The 12,237-nt window shown below is 49.3% G+C and overlaps 1 protein-coding gene across 1 annotated transcript in view; it reads right to left on the bottom strand.

Annotated features, from left to right (window-relative positions):
- ltc4s (leukotriene C4 synthase) overlaps positions 1 to 8,417 on the bottom strand; it is a 40,948-nt gene extending 32,531 nt beyond the window's left edge. Inside the window, exon 1 of the mRNA XM_072512693.1 lies at positions 8,182 to 8,417. Coding sequence (XP_072368794.1) covers positions 8,182 to 8,383 — 202 coding nt within the window. The 5' untranslated portion in view covers positions 8,384 to 8,417. The remainder of the gene's footprint in view (positions 1 to 8,181) is intronic.
- Positions 8,418 to 12,237: the final 3,820 nt, after the last annotated feature.

Genomic DNA, 12,237 nt, shown 5'->3' with positions numbered 1-12,237 from the left:
TACCTCAGAGCCCTGATACAACGCTACCTCAGAGCCCTGATACAACGCTACCTCAGAGCCCTGATACAATGCTAACTCAGAGCCCTGATACAACGCTACCTCAGAGCCCTGATACAACGCTACCTCAGAGCCCTGATACAACGCTACCTCAGAGCCCTGATACAACGCTACCTCAGAGCCCTGATACAACGCTACCTCAGAGCTCTGATACAACTCTACCTCAGAGCCCTGATACAGATCCTTTAATTTCTGGGTCCATAGCTGGTTTGTTCATCTCATCTGTTACAGCAGCAGCTGGCCCCTCCCACCCCACCCTCCCCAATTGCTGTGCGGGATCATTCAAAGTCAGCTTTGTGTAGAGTTTAAATCCTGGTCTTGGCATTGTTGCCTGAACCAGGAGGCGGTGCCGCTTAAGACCCTACACCAGGGTGAATGGAGCACAAAATCAAGGCCAACACCTTCATTGAAGGAATGTTGGACTGTTCGAGGTCTGGCTTTTGGACGAAACATTAAACCAAGGGCCTTGTCTGCCTGTCCAGGTGGATGTGAAAGGGCCCTTATTTTATTCAAGAAGAGCATTTTATTCAACAAACATCACAAAATTATAGTTAATGAATGATCCATTTCACTGCTGTGTGTGTGGACCGCACTGTGTCCTAATTGGTGTTTGCCTAAAAAACATCAGCAACTAAGAGTTAATTCCCTCACTGCCGAGGAAATCTCGAGTTGATCTCCTTCCTCCTCCTCAACAGCTACGTGTGACCACATCAGCTCTTATCATTTCAGAGATGTTAACAGCAGAATTGTACATATCAGCACTTAAAATGGCTGTTTCCTGACGGCAGTGTCACACCCTGGGCCTGACTAATTGGAAGGAAATGTACGTCTTAATCGTTAACATTAATTATTGTCACACATAAGGTTGCGTCATGGTTATGATTCTGGACAGGGCAACTCGGTGCGCAGTGGTTAGCACTGGGACTACGGAGCTGAGGGCCTGGGTTCAAATCCCGGCCCTGGGTCACTGTCCGTGTGGAGTTTGCACATTCTCCCCGTGTCTGCGTGGGTTTCACCCCCACAACCCAAGAAGATGCGCAGGCTCGGTGGATTGGCCACGCTAAATTGCCCCTTAATAAAAATAAAAATATGATTCTGGACCAATAATCCAGAAAACCCAAGTTATTGGTCCAGAATCATATTGTTATTTGTATTAAGGGGCAATTTAGCATTCAATGTTAGCATTCCGAAGAGAACAAAGCTGGTATGATTGTCACCTCTGGCGGCTGTAGGACAGTCCAAAGTGTTTTACAACCACTTTCGAGCTTTAATCGGTGTCGTAATATAAGAAAAGTGCAGCCGATTTGTGCACAGCAGCTCCCACAAACAGCAGGATGATAACAACCAGATATTCTGTTTGTAGAGATGTTGATTTGAGGAATGAACATTGACCAGGGCACTGGGGAGAACACCCCTGTTTCAAGTAGAAGATAGCTCCATTGAATCTTTTACATCCACCTGTGAGCAGACAAGGCATTCGTTGTTAACGTCTCATTAAACAAAAGCACCATAGGGCGGCACGGCGGCTCAGTGGTTAGCACTGCTGCCTACGGCGCAAGGACCCCAGTTCGATCCCGGCCCCAGGTCACTGTCCGTGTGGAGTTTGCACATTCTCCCCGTGTCTACGTGGGTCTCACCCCCACAACCCAAAGATGGGCAGGGTAGGTGGATTGGCCACGCTAAATTGCCCCTTAATTGGAACAGAAGAATTGGGTACTCTAAATTTATATTAACCACTGACTTGAGGAGGTGGTGGCGTAAAGGTATTGTCACTGGAACAGCAATCCAGACACCCAGACTAGTGTGCTGGGGACACGGGTCCAAATCCCACACTAGCAGTTGTTAGAATTTGAATTCAATTAATAATCTGGGGTTAGAAAGGTTATTCTCAGTGATGGTGATCATTGATTGTTATAAAAACACATCTGCTTCACTAATGCATGCTGCCGTCCTTGCCCTCTAGAATGAGGTGGTTCAAGGGCAGCTAGAGATGATCGTAGGGGCAGCACGGTAGCACAAGTGGATAGCACTGTGACTTCACAGCGCCAGGGTCCCAGGTTCGATTCCCCGCTGGGTCACTGTGTGGAGCCTGCACGTTCTCCCCGTGTGTGTGTGGGTTTCCTCCGGGTGCTCCGGTTTCCTCCCACAGTCCAAAGATGTGCAGGTTAGGTGGATTGGCCGTGCTAAATTGCCCTTAGAGTCCAAAAAGGTTAGGAAGGGTTATTGGGTTATGGGGATAGGGTGGAAGTGAGGGCTTAAGTGGGTCGGTGCAGACTTGATGGGCCGAATGGCCTCCTTCTGCTCTCTATGTTCTATGTATCAACAAATGCTGGTCTTTCCAGCAATGCCCACATCCCATGAAAGAATTTTTAAAAAACAGTGCAGCACTGGACATCACTGAGGTTCTGTCCCTGGAATGGGACTTGACCCCACACATTCAGACACAGGAGCAAAAGAGAGGGAGCATTCCCATTGAGCCACCCGGGACACATTACAAAGCCAACTGGTTCACTGATGTTTCTTGAGGGAAGGGCTCCTGTCCCACACTAAAGTCCTCTGAAACGGCCGAGTGCTTCAAAAACCGCAAAAAACGCAGTGGTTGAAGGTGACGTCTCATTCCAGCTCTTCAGGTCAACCAGACACGTGCAGAGGATGCCAGCAACAGCCCAGGAATGAACAAACGATTGCATTTTGTGAGCAAGCTATTGCAATATTATTAAACCAGCGCAAAAGAGTGATTTATTTAGGTAATCTTGTAATAATACTGGATACTCCCAGAGTAGTGAACAGGCAGCGGAGGAAGAGCAACAAGGCCATTTGGTTACACATTTGGAAAGGAAAGGAAAATGTGCTGGGAGGCAAAATACACAGAGGCCTCGAAGGGGGTCCACATGGATTACATCATCTCATGTGATCAAAAACACTTAGAAGGCAGCCAAATCGGCCATGCAGGTTCCAAGAATTAAGCCAATCCCGGCAATTCAAAACAAAATCGCTGCACATAAAAATTGTGCAGAGGATTCAGCACAGTCCATGGGAACTGATGTGAGGTTTTGTATTGTTAAAATAGTTCATGCTATTCATGTGTTCAACCAAGAGCAGGCACAGGAGGATCCCACACTGAACACCCGTGAAAGGTTTCAACGCTTCACAAATTGCATTATTACATGGGAAATACACACAAGTAGTAATTCCTAGCTAGAAAAACACAGCACATTTATGGCACAGAAAGAGGCCATTCAGCTGTCTGCTGAAAAAGAGCTCCCACACTAACCCGACTCTCCAGCTCTTGGTCTGTAGCCCGCTTGGTTACAGCATTTCAAACGCACATCCAAGTAATTTTATCTGGAATATACTCAATGACTGAGCAGACGCCATTCTCTGGGGTAGAAAATTTAATCTTTCTACACATAGGTTTCAATGCCTCAGCCAATGAAGGTACCCAATGTCTTTGCAGCCACCGTACACATCTTCAGTACTTGCACTTCAGGTACTTCTCAATATCTTACCTTTTATTGTGCACTCTCCTGCCTCATTTGGGGCAGCGCGGTAGCACAGTGGTTAGCACAATTGCTTAACAGCTCCAGGGTCCCAGGTTCGATTCCCGGCTTGGGTCACTGTCTGTGCGGAGTCTGCACGTTCTCCCCGTGTCTGCGTGGGTTTCCTCCGGGTGCTCCGGTTTCCTCCCACAGTCCAAAGATGTGCAAGTTAGGTGGATTGACCATGATAAATTGCCCTTATTGTTGGGTGGGGTTATGGGGTTATGGGGATGGGGTGGAGGTGTGGGCTTGGGTAGGGTGCTCTTTCAAAGAGCCGGTGCAGACTCGATGGGCCGAATGGCCTCCCTCTGCACTGTAAATTCTATGATTTCCCTCTCTAACCACGTTATTTCACACTTATCCGGATTGAGTTCCATTTTCCTGCCCACTTAACCAACCCACTGATATCTTCCTGCAGTCTGCAGCTTTCGTCCTCACTATCAACCACACAGACAATTTTTTATATCTCCTGCAAACTTCTTTATCATATTCCCAAATGTTCAAACTCCGCCATAGTTGAGTGGATAGCACTAGCGCCTCGGAGTCAGAAAGGCACGGTTTCACATGTTGCTCCAAGCGTTGAGGGCAGCACTCCCAGTGTAGGCCTGAGGGAGCAATGTACAGTTGCAGGTGATGTTAGAGCACAGCCCTGTGGATGTCCCCATGGACACAATTGTGAAGGACAGCAGGAGATTTATCACGCCATGATCTCATTGAATGGCGGAGCAGACACGATGGGCCAAATGGCCAACTTCTGCTCCTATGTCTTATGGTCTTATGTGTTCTCCCCCGTGTCCTTGATCCCAGTGGCCTGCATTTGTGTCCTCCATCAAAAAACAGAGATTATCTGATCAATTTATTCGTCCATGGGATGGGGGTATCGCTCGTTGGGCCAGCATCAATTGCCCATCCCTGAGCATTTGAGAGTCAACCACATTGTTGTGGATCTGGAGTCACATGTAGGCCAGACCAGGTAAGGACGACAGATTTCCTTCCCTAAAGGACATTAGTGAACCAGATGGATTTTTACGACAATTGCCAATGGTTTTATGGTCATCTTTAGATTTCTAATTCCAGATTTTTTTTTACTGAATTCAAATTCCACCATCTACTCTGGAGGGATTCGAACCCGGGACCCCGAAGCATTACCCTGGATCTCTGGATTACTAGTCCAGTGGCAATGCCATTACGCCACTGCCTCCCCTATTATCATATTGCTGCTTGTGGGATCTTGCTGTGTGCAAATGTCTTATGCTACTCCAGTGAATACATTTCAAAACAATTTCATTGACTGTAAAATGCTTTCAAACATCCTGAGATTGCGAAAGGTGCTATAGAAATGTAAGTTCTTGCTTTAGCTGTGTAAGTAAATCTATCCTGCCTACCTTCCACCAGTTACTTGGCTGGGAGCAGAATAGGCTGTCAACTTCAACACATATCAAGCAGAGTGCTTTCCACTCATTTAAAAAAGGAATGTGCAATTAAGATAAGGTTTGCTGCGCAGGCAACCCAGACACTAAAGTTTGACCGCGATTCCTCAACAGTCTGTTGCACATTGAATTAAACACACATTAAAAATGCATTCTCTGCTTAGTTAACAAGGGCTGACCTTACATTCTGCACGAGGTTAATTACCAACCATGCATCCTGACCCAAAACTTCAGTCTTTTTTTTCTTTTTTTATAAATTTAGAGTACCCAATTATTTTTTTTTCCTAATTAAGGGGCAATTTAGCGTGGCCAATCCACCTAACCTACGCATCTTTGGGTTGTGGGAGTGAAACCCACGCAGACACAGGGAGAATGGGCAAACTCCACCCGGACAGTGACCCAGGGCCGGGATTCAAACCCGGGACCTCAGCGCCGCAGTCCCAGTGCAAAAGTTCAGTCTTATCCTGAATTCAGCCCAGCGTTTTTTAAAAACAAGAATTACAAGAACTTCCTCTCCAACTCTCGCCTGCCACACTGCATTCCACAGCAAATGGGAATTTTGTAAGCGATGTAGAGACATTTTGCTAATGTTTCTGCCCAGTTTCAAACTGAGAACGTGCAGATTCTGCATAGACAGAGATCCAAGCCGAGAATCGAACCTGGGACCCTAGCGCTGTGAAGCGGCAGTGCTAACCACTGTGCAGCCCAAACCCTCGGTGGCCTCGCCCCTCCCTATCTCTGTGCAATTTCCTCCAGCCTCATTGCCATCCAGATCTCTGAGCTCCTCCAAGTCTGCATCCTGTGCAGCCCTGATTTCAATCGCTTCACTATTGCTGGTTTAGCACAGGGCTAAAGAGCTGGCTTTGAAAGCAGACCAAGGCAGGCCAGCAGCACGGTTCAATTCCCGTACCAGCCTCCCCAAACAGGCGCCGGAATGTGGCGTTTCGGGGCTTTTCACAGTAACTTCATTTGAAGCCTACTTGTGACAATAAGCGATTTTCATTTCATTTCATATTGGCAGACGTGCCTTTACCTGTTGTTGTTTTTCCCCTAAGATCTGGAATTTCACTGCCTCTCAAACCCCTTTAAGGCTCCTAAAAAAACAAATTTAGACCAAGATTATTTTTGTTGCCAGACCATGATTAGATCAGCCATAATCTTACTCAAAGGCAGAGTGGGATTGAAGGTCTGAATGCTCCATTCCTATGTTTCTGAAAGCTCCTATCCAGCTCATATAGAATATTTATTTGAGAGGTGGCATGGTGACGCAGTGGTTGGCACTGGGACTGTGGCACTGAGGACCCGGGTTCGATCCCGGCCCCGGGTCACTGTCCATGTGGAGTTTGCACATTCTCCCTGTGTCTGCGTGTATCACCCCCACAACCAAAGATGTGCAGGGTAGGTGGATTGGCCCTTAATTGGAAAAACTTTTTTTTAAATGTTTTTTAAAAAAAGAATATTTATTTGATGGGAAGTGTATCTGTGTAAAGCGAATTTAAATTGTGTTCTGGTAAAGGGTTCTATTGTTGTTGGTATTGTTTCCAATATAACATTTAAAATCTAGATATAGCAGGCCCAGTTGTTTTTCTACAAACTGGGACAGAATGCCACAGTTCAGGAATGGTTCCTACATAGAATTCCTGTAGTGCAGATTGAGGCTATTCAGCCCATCGAGTCTGCACCGACCCTCCAAAACACTCGGTGGCGCTGCGTGAGGCAGCAGTGCTAAACCGCCTTGTGAGTAAAACCTCTTCATCTGAGCTCCAGTTAAGAAACAAACTGATGCAAGTTACTGATGGGCTACCTCTAGCAATGGACAGCACAGAGTCGCTACTCCTACCTTGGGCCATTTCGCTGCAATACAGACACTGTGTAAATACAAGATCAACACTGCCACAACAGAAGGAAATGTGTGCATGTCAATGGAAAGCTCGAAAACAAGTGGGTTATCTCTTCCTGGCCTTTCGGCTAAGATCAAGGCCGAGGTGAGGTGCAATGATTTTTCTGGTCAGCTAGGATCTTATATGTCTCTCTTGTGGAGACCACGAATTGGAGCTGATTTTTGGAGCAGGCAATGAGATGGATTAAGGGTTTGCCTTATGCACTCTGCACATTGGCTTTGTAGCTTTAAGGATGGGATGAAATATTTTAATACCGAGTGGGTGCAGGGTGGAACAGTGTACCCAATTTGATGTGTTTGTCCATGGTTACTTTCCCGGCTTGGATTACAGGATAAATAATCAGCTAACATTGAGAGAGCACAGCCCTTCCTCCTCAAAGATGCTGCCACTGCGCCAGGCGCAAGTCTCACTTTGCACACTGATGCAAGCCAAAACGCTGTCTGTATTGCTGAAAGCAACATGTACATTTGTACAGCCCAAATCAGAACATTCCAGCAAATGAAGTACTTTTTAAATGTAATCTCAGTCTGAAACACATCAGCCAATTTGGTCACGGACTCGTGAGAACGCCCCGATCCTCAAAATATCTTTGTGGATCTTTATAGCCGCCCTCCCTAACAGCACGGTGGGTGTACCTACACTACCTACACCTTCCCAAGTGCAATAAACGCGGGCCTAGCCAGTGACACCGACATCCCATGAGTAAATGGTGCTTGAATCTTCAGGTGCCCGAGAATTCCCTCCCTGCACTTCTCCATCTCCGTCCTTAAGACACTGCTTGAAACCTACTTTGACCACGTTTTTGGTTCACTTGACCAAATATCTCCTACTTTGTTTTACAATTCGTCTGTGAAGCTCCTGGGGACGTTTGTCTACATGGAAGGAGTTGTTATTATAAATATAAGTCACTGTTCAACAAAAAGACAATTGGACCATCAACTGTGCAGCCCCTGTCTGAAGAATTACTCCTCCAGAAACAGGGGAACAGCCACCTGACTCGCTGCCCAATGATCCCAGTGTAGCAGCGACACAGTGACAATAAAGAGGGAATGGGTAAATGGATACAGTAACAATAAAGTGGGAACGGGTAAATGGATACAGTAACAATAAAGTGGGAATGCGTTTAAATGGATCCCTCCAACAAGCAACAAATATAAAGCCAGGCGCTGGAAATCGGTTTAAAAAGCTACACTTGGAAATGACATTATTTACAGCCGGTAATAAGCAGCGTGGCTCAGCTACTGCCGACCCTACCTTGTTGTAAAGCAGCCAATATCGTGACCAATGCCAACGGCGCAAATTCCTCCAGCATTCTGGCAGTTTTGTGGTGTCCGGGACGCGGCCGACTCAGACCTTGCCCCACTTCCCAAATTGCACACTGATATAAAGTGTTGGAGTGGGAGGAGTTTGCAGAGTGAGAACTTCGCCTCTCACAACACCCTCCGTGCGGTAACATAGCCAGAGCAAAACTCAGCTGCCTGGCCGCCCAAGCAGACTGGAATATCAGTATCGGTGCTTTGGAAATCAGGAAGAATATTCTGTTAATGAAAAGGAAACTGACCTGGTTCAGACATCCAGGAAGTTTCAAATCAGAGTGTTCCTGGCATGGAACCGTCGACCCACCTGTAAATACTGACACACTCCCCCAGGGACCCCCCTGTAAATACTGACACACTCCCCCAGGGACCCCCCTGTAAATACTGACACACTCCCCCAGGGACCCCCCTGTAAATACTGACACACTCCCCCAGGACCCTCCTGTAAATACTGACACACTCCCCCAGGACCCCCCTGTAAATACTGACACACTCCCCCAGGACCCCCCTGTAAATACTGACGCACTCCCCCAGGGGCCCCCCTGTAAATACTGACACACTCCCCCAGGACCCCCCTGTAAATACTGACACACTCCCCCAGGACCCCCCTGTAAATACTGACACACTCCCCCAGGACCCCCCTGTAAATACTGACGCACTCCCCCAGGGACCCCCCTGTAAATACTGACACACTCCCCCAGGACCCCCCTGTAAATACTGACACACTCCCCCAGGACCCCCCTGTAAATACTGACACACTCCCCAGGGGCCCCCCTGTAAATACTGACACACTCCCCCAGGACCCCCCTGTAAATACAGACACACTCCCCCAGGGACCCCACTGTAAATACTGACACACTCACCGAGGACCCCCTGTAAATACTGACACACTCCCCCAGGACCCCCCTGTAAATACTGACACACTCCCCAGGGGCCCTCTGTAAATACTGACACACTCCCCAGGGGCCCTCTGTAAATACAGACACACTCCCCCAGGACCCCCCTGTAAATACAGACACACTCCCCAGGGTTCCTCTGTAAATACAGACACACTCCCCAGGGTCCCTCTGTAAATACTGACACACTTCCCCAGGCCCCCCCCCTGTAAATACTGACACACTCCCCCAGGACCCCCCTGTAAATACTGACACACTCCCCCAGGACCCCCCTGTAAACTGACACACTCCCCCAGGACCCCCCTGTAAATACAGACACACTCCCCAGGACCCCCCTGTAAATACTGACACACTCCCCAGGGGCCCTCTGTAAATACAGACACACTCGACCAGGGACCCATCTGTAAATACTGACACACTCACCGAGGACCCCCTGTAAATACTGACACACTCCCCCAGGACCCCCCTGTAAATACTGACACACTCCCCCAGGACCCCCCTGTAAATACTGACACACTCCCCAGGGGCCCTCTGTAAATACAGACACACTCCCCAGGGACCCTCTGTAAATACTGACACACTTCCCCAGGCCCCCCCTGTAAATACTGACACACTCCCCCAGGACCCCCCTGTAAATACTGACACACTCCCCAGGGGCCCCTCTGTAAATACAGACACACTCCCCCAGGACCCCCCTGTAAATACTGACACACTCCCCAGGGCCCCCCTGTAAATACTGACACACTCCCCAGGACCCCCCTGTAAATACTGACACACTCCCCCAGGGACCCCCCTGTAAATACTGACACACTCACCGAGGACCCCCTGTAAATACTGACACACTCCCCAGGGGCCCCCTGTAAATACTGACACACTCCCCCAGGACCCCCCTGTAAATACTGACACACTCCCCCAGGACCCCCCTGTAAATACAGACACACTCCCCAGGGACCCTCTGTAAATACTGACACACTTCCCCAGGCCCCCCCTGTATATACTGACACACTCCCCCAGGACCCCCCTGTAAATACTGACACACTCCCCCAGGACCCCCCTGTAAATACTGACACACTCCCCCAGGACCCCCTGTAAATACTGACACACTCCCCAGGGGCACTCTGTAAATACAGACACACTCCCCAGGGACCCTCTGTAAATACTGACACACTCACCGAGGACCCCTTGTAAATACTGACACACTCCCCGGGGATCACCTGTTAATACTCACACACTCCCCGGGAACCCCCTGTAGATCCTGACACACTCCCCGGGGACCCCCTGTAAATACTGACACACTACCTGGGGACCCCCTGTAAATAATGACACACTCCCCGGGGTCCCCCTGTAAATACTGACACACTCCCCGGGGTCCCCCTGTAAATACTGACACACTCCCCAGGGGCCCTCTGTAAATACAGACACACTCCCCAGGGACCCTCTGTAAATACTGACACACTTCCCCAGGCCCCCCCTGTAAATACTGACACACTCACCGAGGACCCCTTGTAAATACTGACACACTCCCCGGGGATCACCTGTTAATACTCACACACTCCCCGGGAACCCCCTGTAGATCCTGACACACTCCCCGGGGACCCCCTGTAAATACTGACACACTACCTGGGGACCCCCTGTAAATAATGACACACTCCCCGGGGTCCCCCTGTAAATACTGACACACTCCCCGGGGTCCCCCTGTAAATACTGACACACTCCCCAGGGGCCCTCTGTAAATACAGACACACTCCCCAGGGACCCTCTGTAAATACTGACACACTCACCGAGGACCCCTTGTAAATACTGACACACTCCCCGGGGACCCCTGTCAATACTGACACACTCCCCCTGTCACCCCCTGTAAATACTGACACACTCCCCGGGGACCCCCTGTAAATACTGACATACTCCATGGTGACCCCCCCTGTAAATAATGACACACTCCCCTGAGACCCCCTGTAAATACTGACACACTCCCCCAGGACCCCCTGTAAATACTGACACACTCACCGAGGACCCCTTGTAAATACTGACACACTCCCCGGGGATCACCTGTTAATACTGACACACTCCCCGGGGACCCCCTGTAGATCCTGACACACTCCCCGGGGACCCCCTGTAAATACTGACACACTACCTGGGGACCCCCTGTAAATAATGACACACTCCCCGGGGTCCCCCTCTAAATAATGACACACTCGCCGGGGACCCCCTGTAAATACTGACAGACTACCTGGGGACCCTTGTAAATATTGGCACACTCCCCGAGGATCCCCTGTAAATACTGGCACACTCCCCGGGAGCCCACTGTAAATACTGACATACTGCCCGAGAACCCCCCCTGTAAATCCTGACACACTCCCCAGGACCCTCCCCTGTAAATACTGACACACTCCCCCTGTCACCCCCTGTAAATACTGACACTCCCCGGGGACCCCTGTCAATACTGACACACTCCCCCTGTCACCCCCTGTAAATACTGACACACTCCCCGGGGACCCCCTGTAAATACTGACATACTCCATGGTGACCCCCCCTGTAAATAATGACACACTCCCCTGAGACCCCCTGTAAATACTGACACACTCCCCCAGGACCCCCTGTAAATACTGACACACTCCCCGGGGACCCCCTGTAAATACTGACATACTCCATGGTGACCCCCTGTAAATACTGACATACTTCCTGGGGACCCCCTGTAAATACTGACACACTCCCCGGGGACCCCCTGTAAATACTGACATACTCCCCCAGGACCCCCTGTAAATACTGACATACTCCATGGTGACCCCCTGTAAATACTGACATACTTCCTGGGGACCCCCTGTAAATACTGACACACTCCCCGGGGACCCCCTGTAAATACTGACACACTCCCTGGGGTCCCCCTGAAAATACTGACACACTTCTTGGTTACCCGTATTTTTTTTTCAATTAAATATTTAATTGATCAGGGCATCACTCGCCAGGTGAACATTTATTGGCCAACCCTAAGTGGCCCAGGGAATGTGGTTGTGAGTTGCCTTATTAAACTGCTACAGTTCCTGAGGTGTAGCCACTCCCAAGTGCCATTAGGGATGGTGTTTCAGGATTGTGACATA

Source organism: Scyliorhinus torazame, chromosome 7, assembly GCF_047496885.1.
Source record: "Scyliorhinus torazame isolate Kashiwa2021f chromosome 7, sScyTor2.1, whole genome shotgun sequence".
Lineage (NCBI taxonomy): Eukaryota > Metazoa > Chordata > Chondrichthyes > Carcharhiniformes > Scyliorhinidae > Scyliorhinus > Scyliorhinus torazame.
The sequence above is the reverse complement of the archived record's forward strand: the minus strand, read 5'-3'. Positions and strand labels throughout refer to the sequence as shown.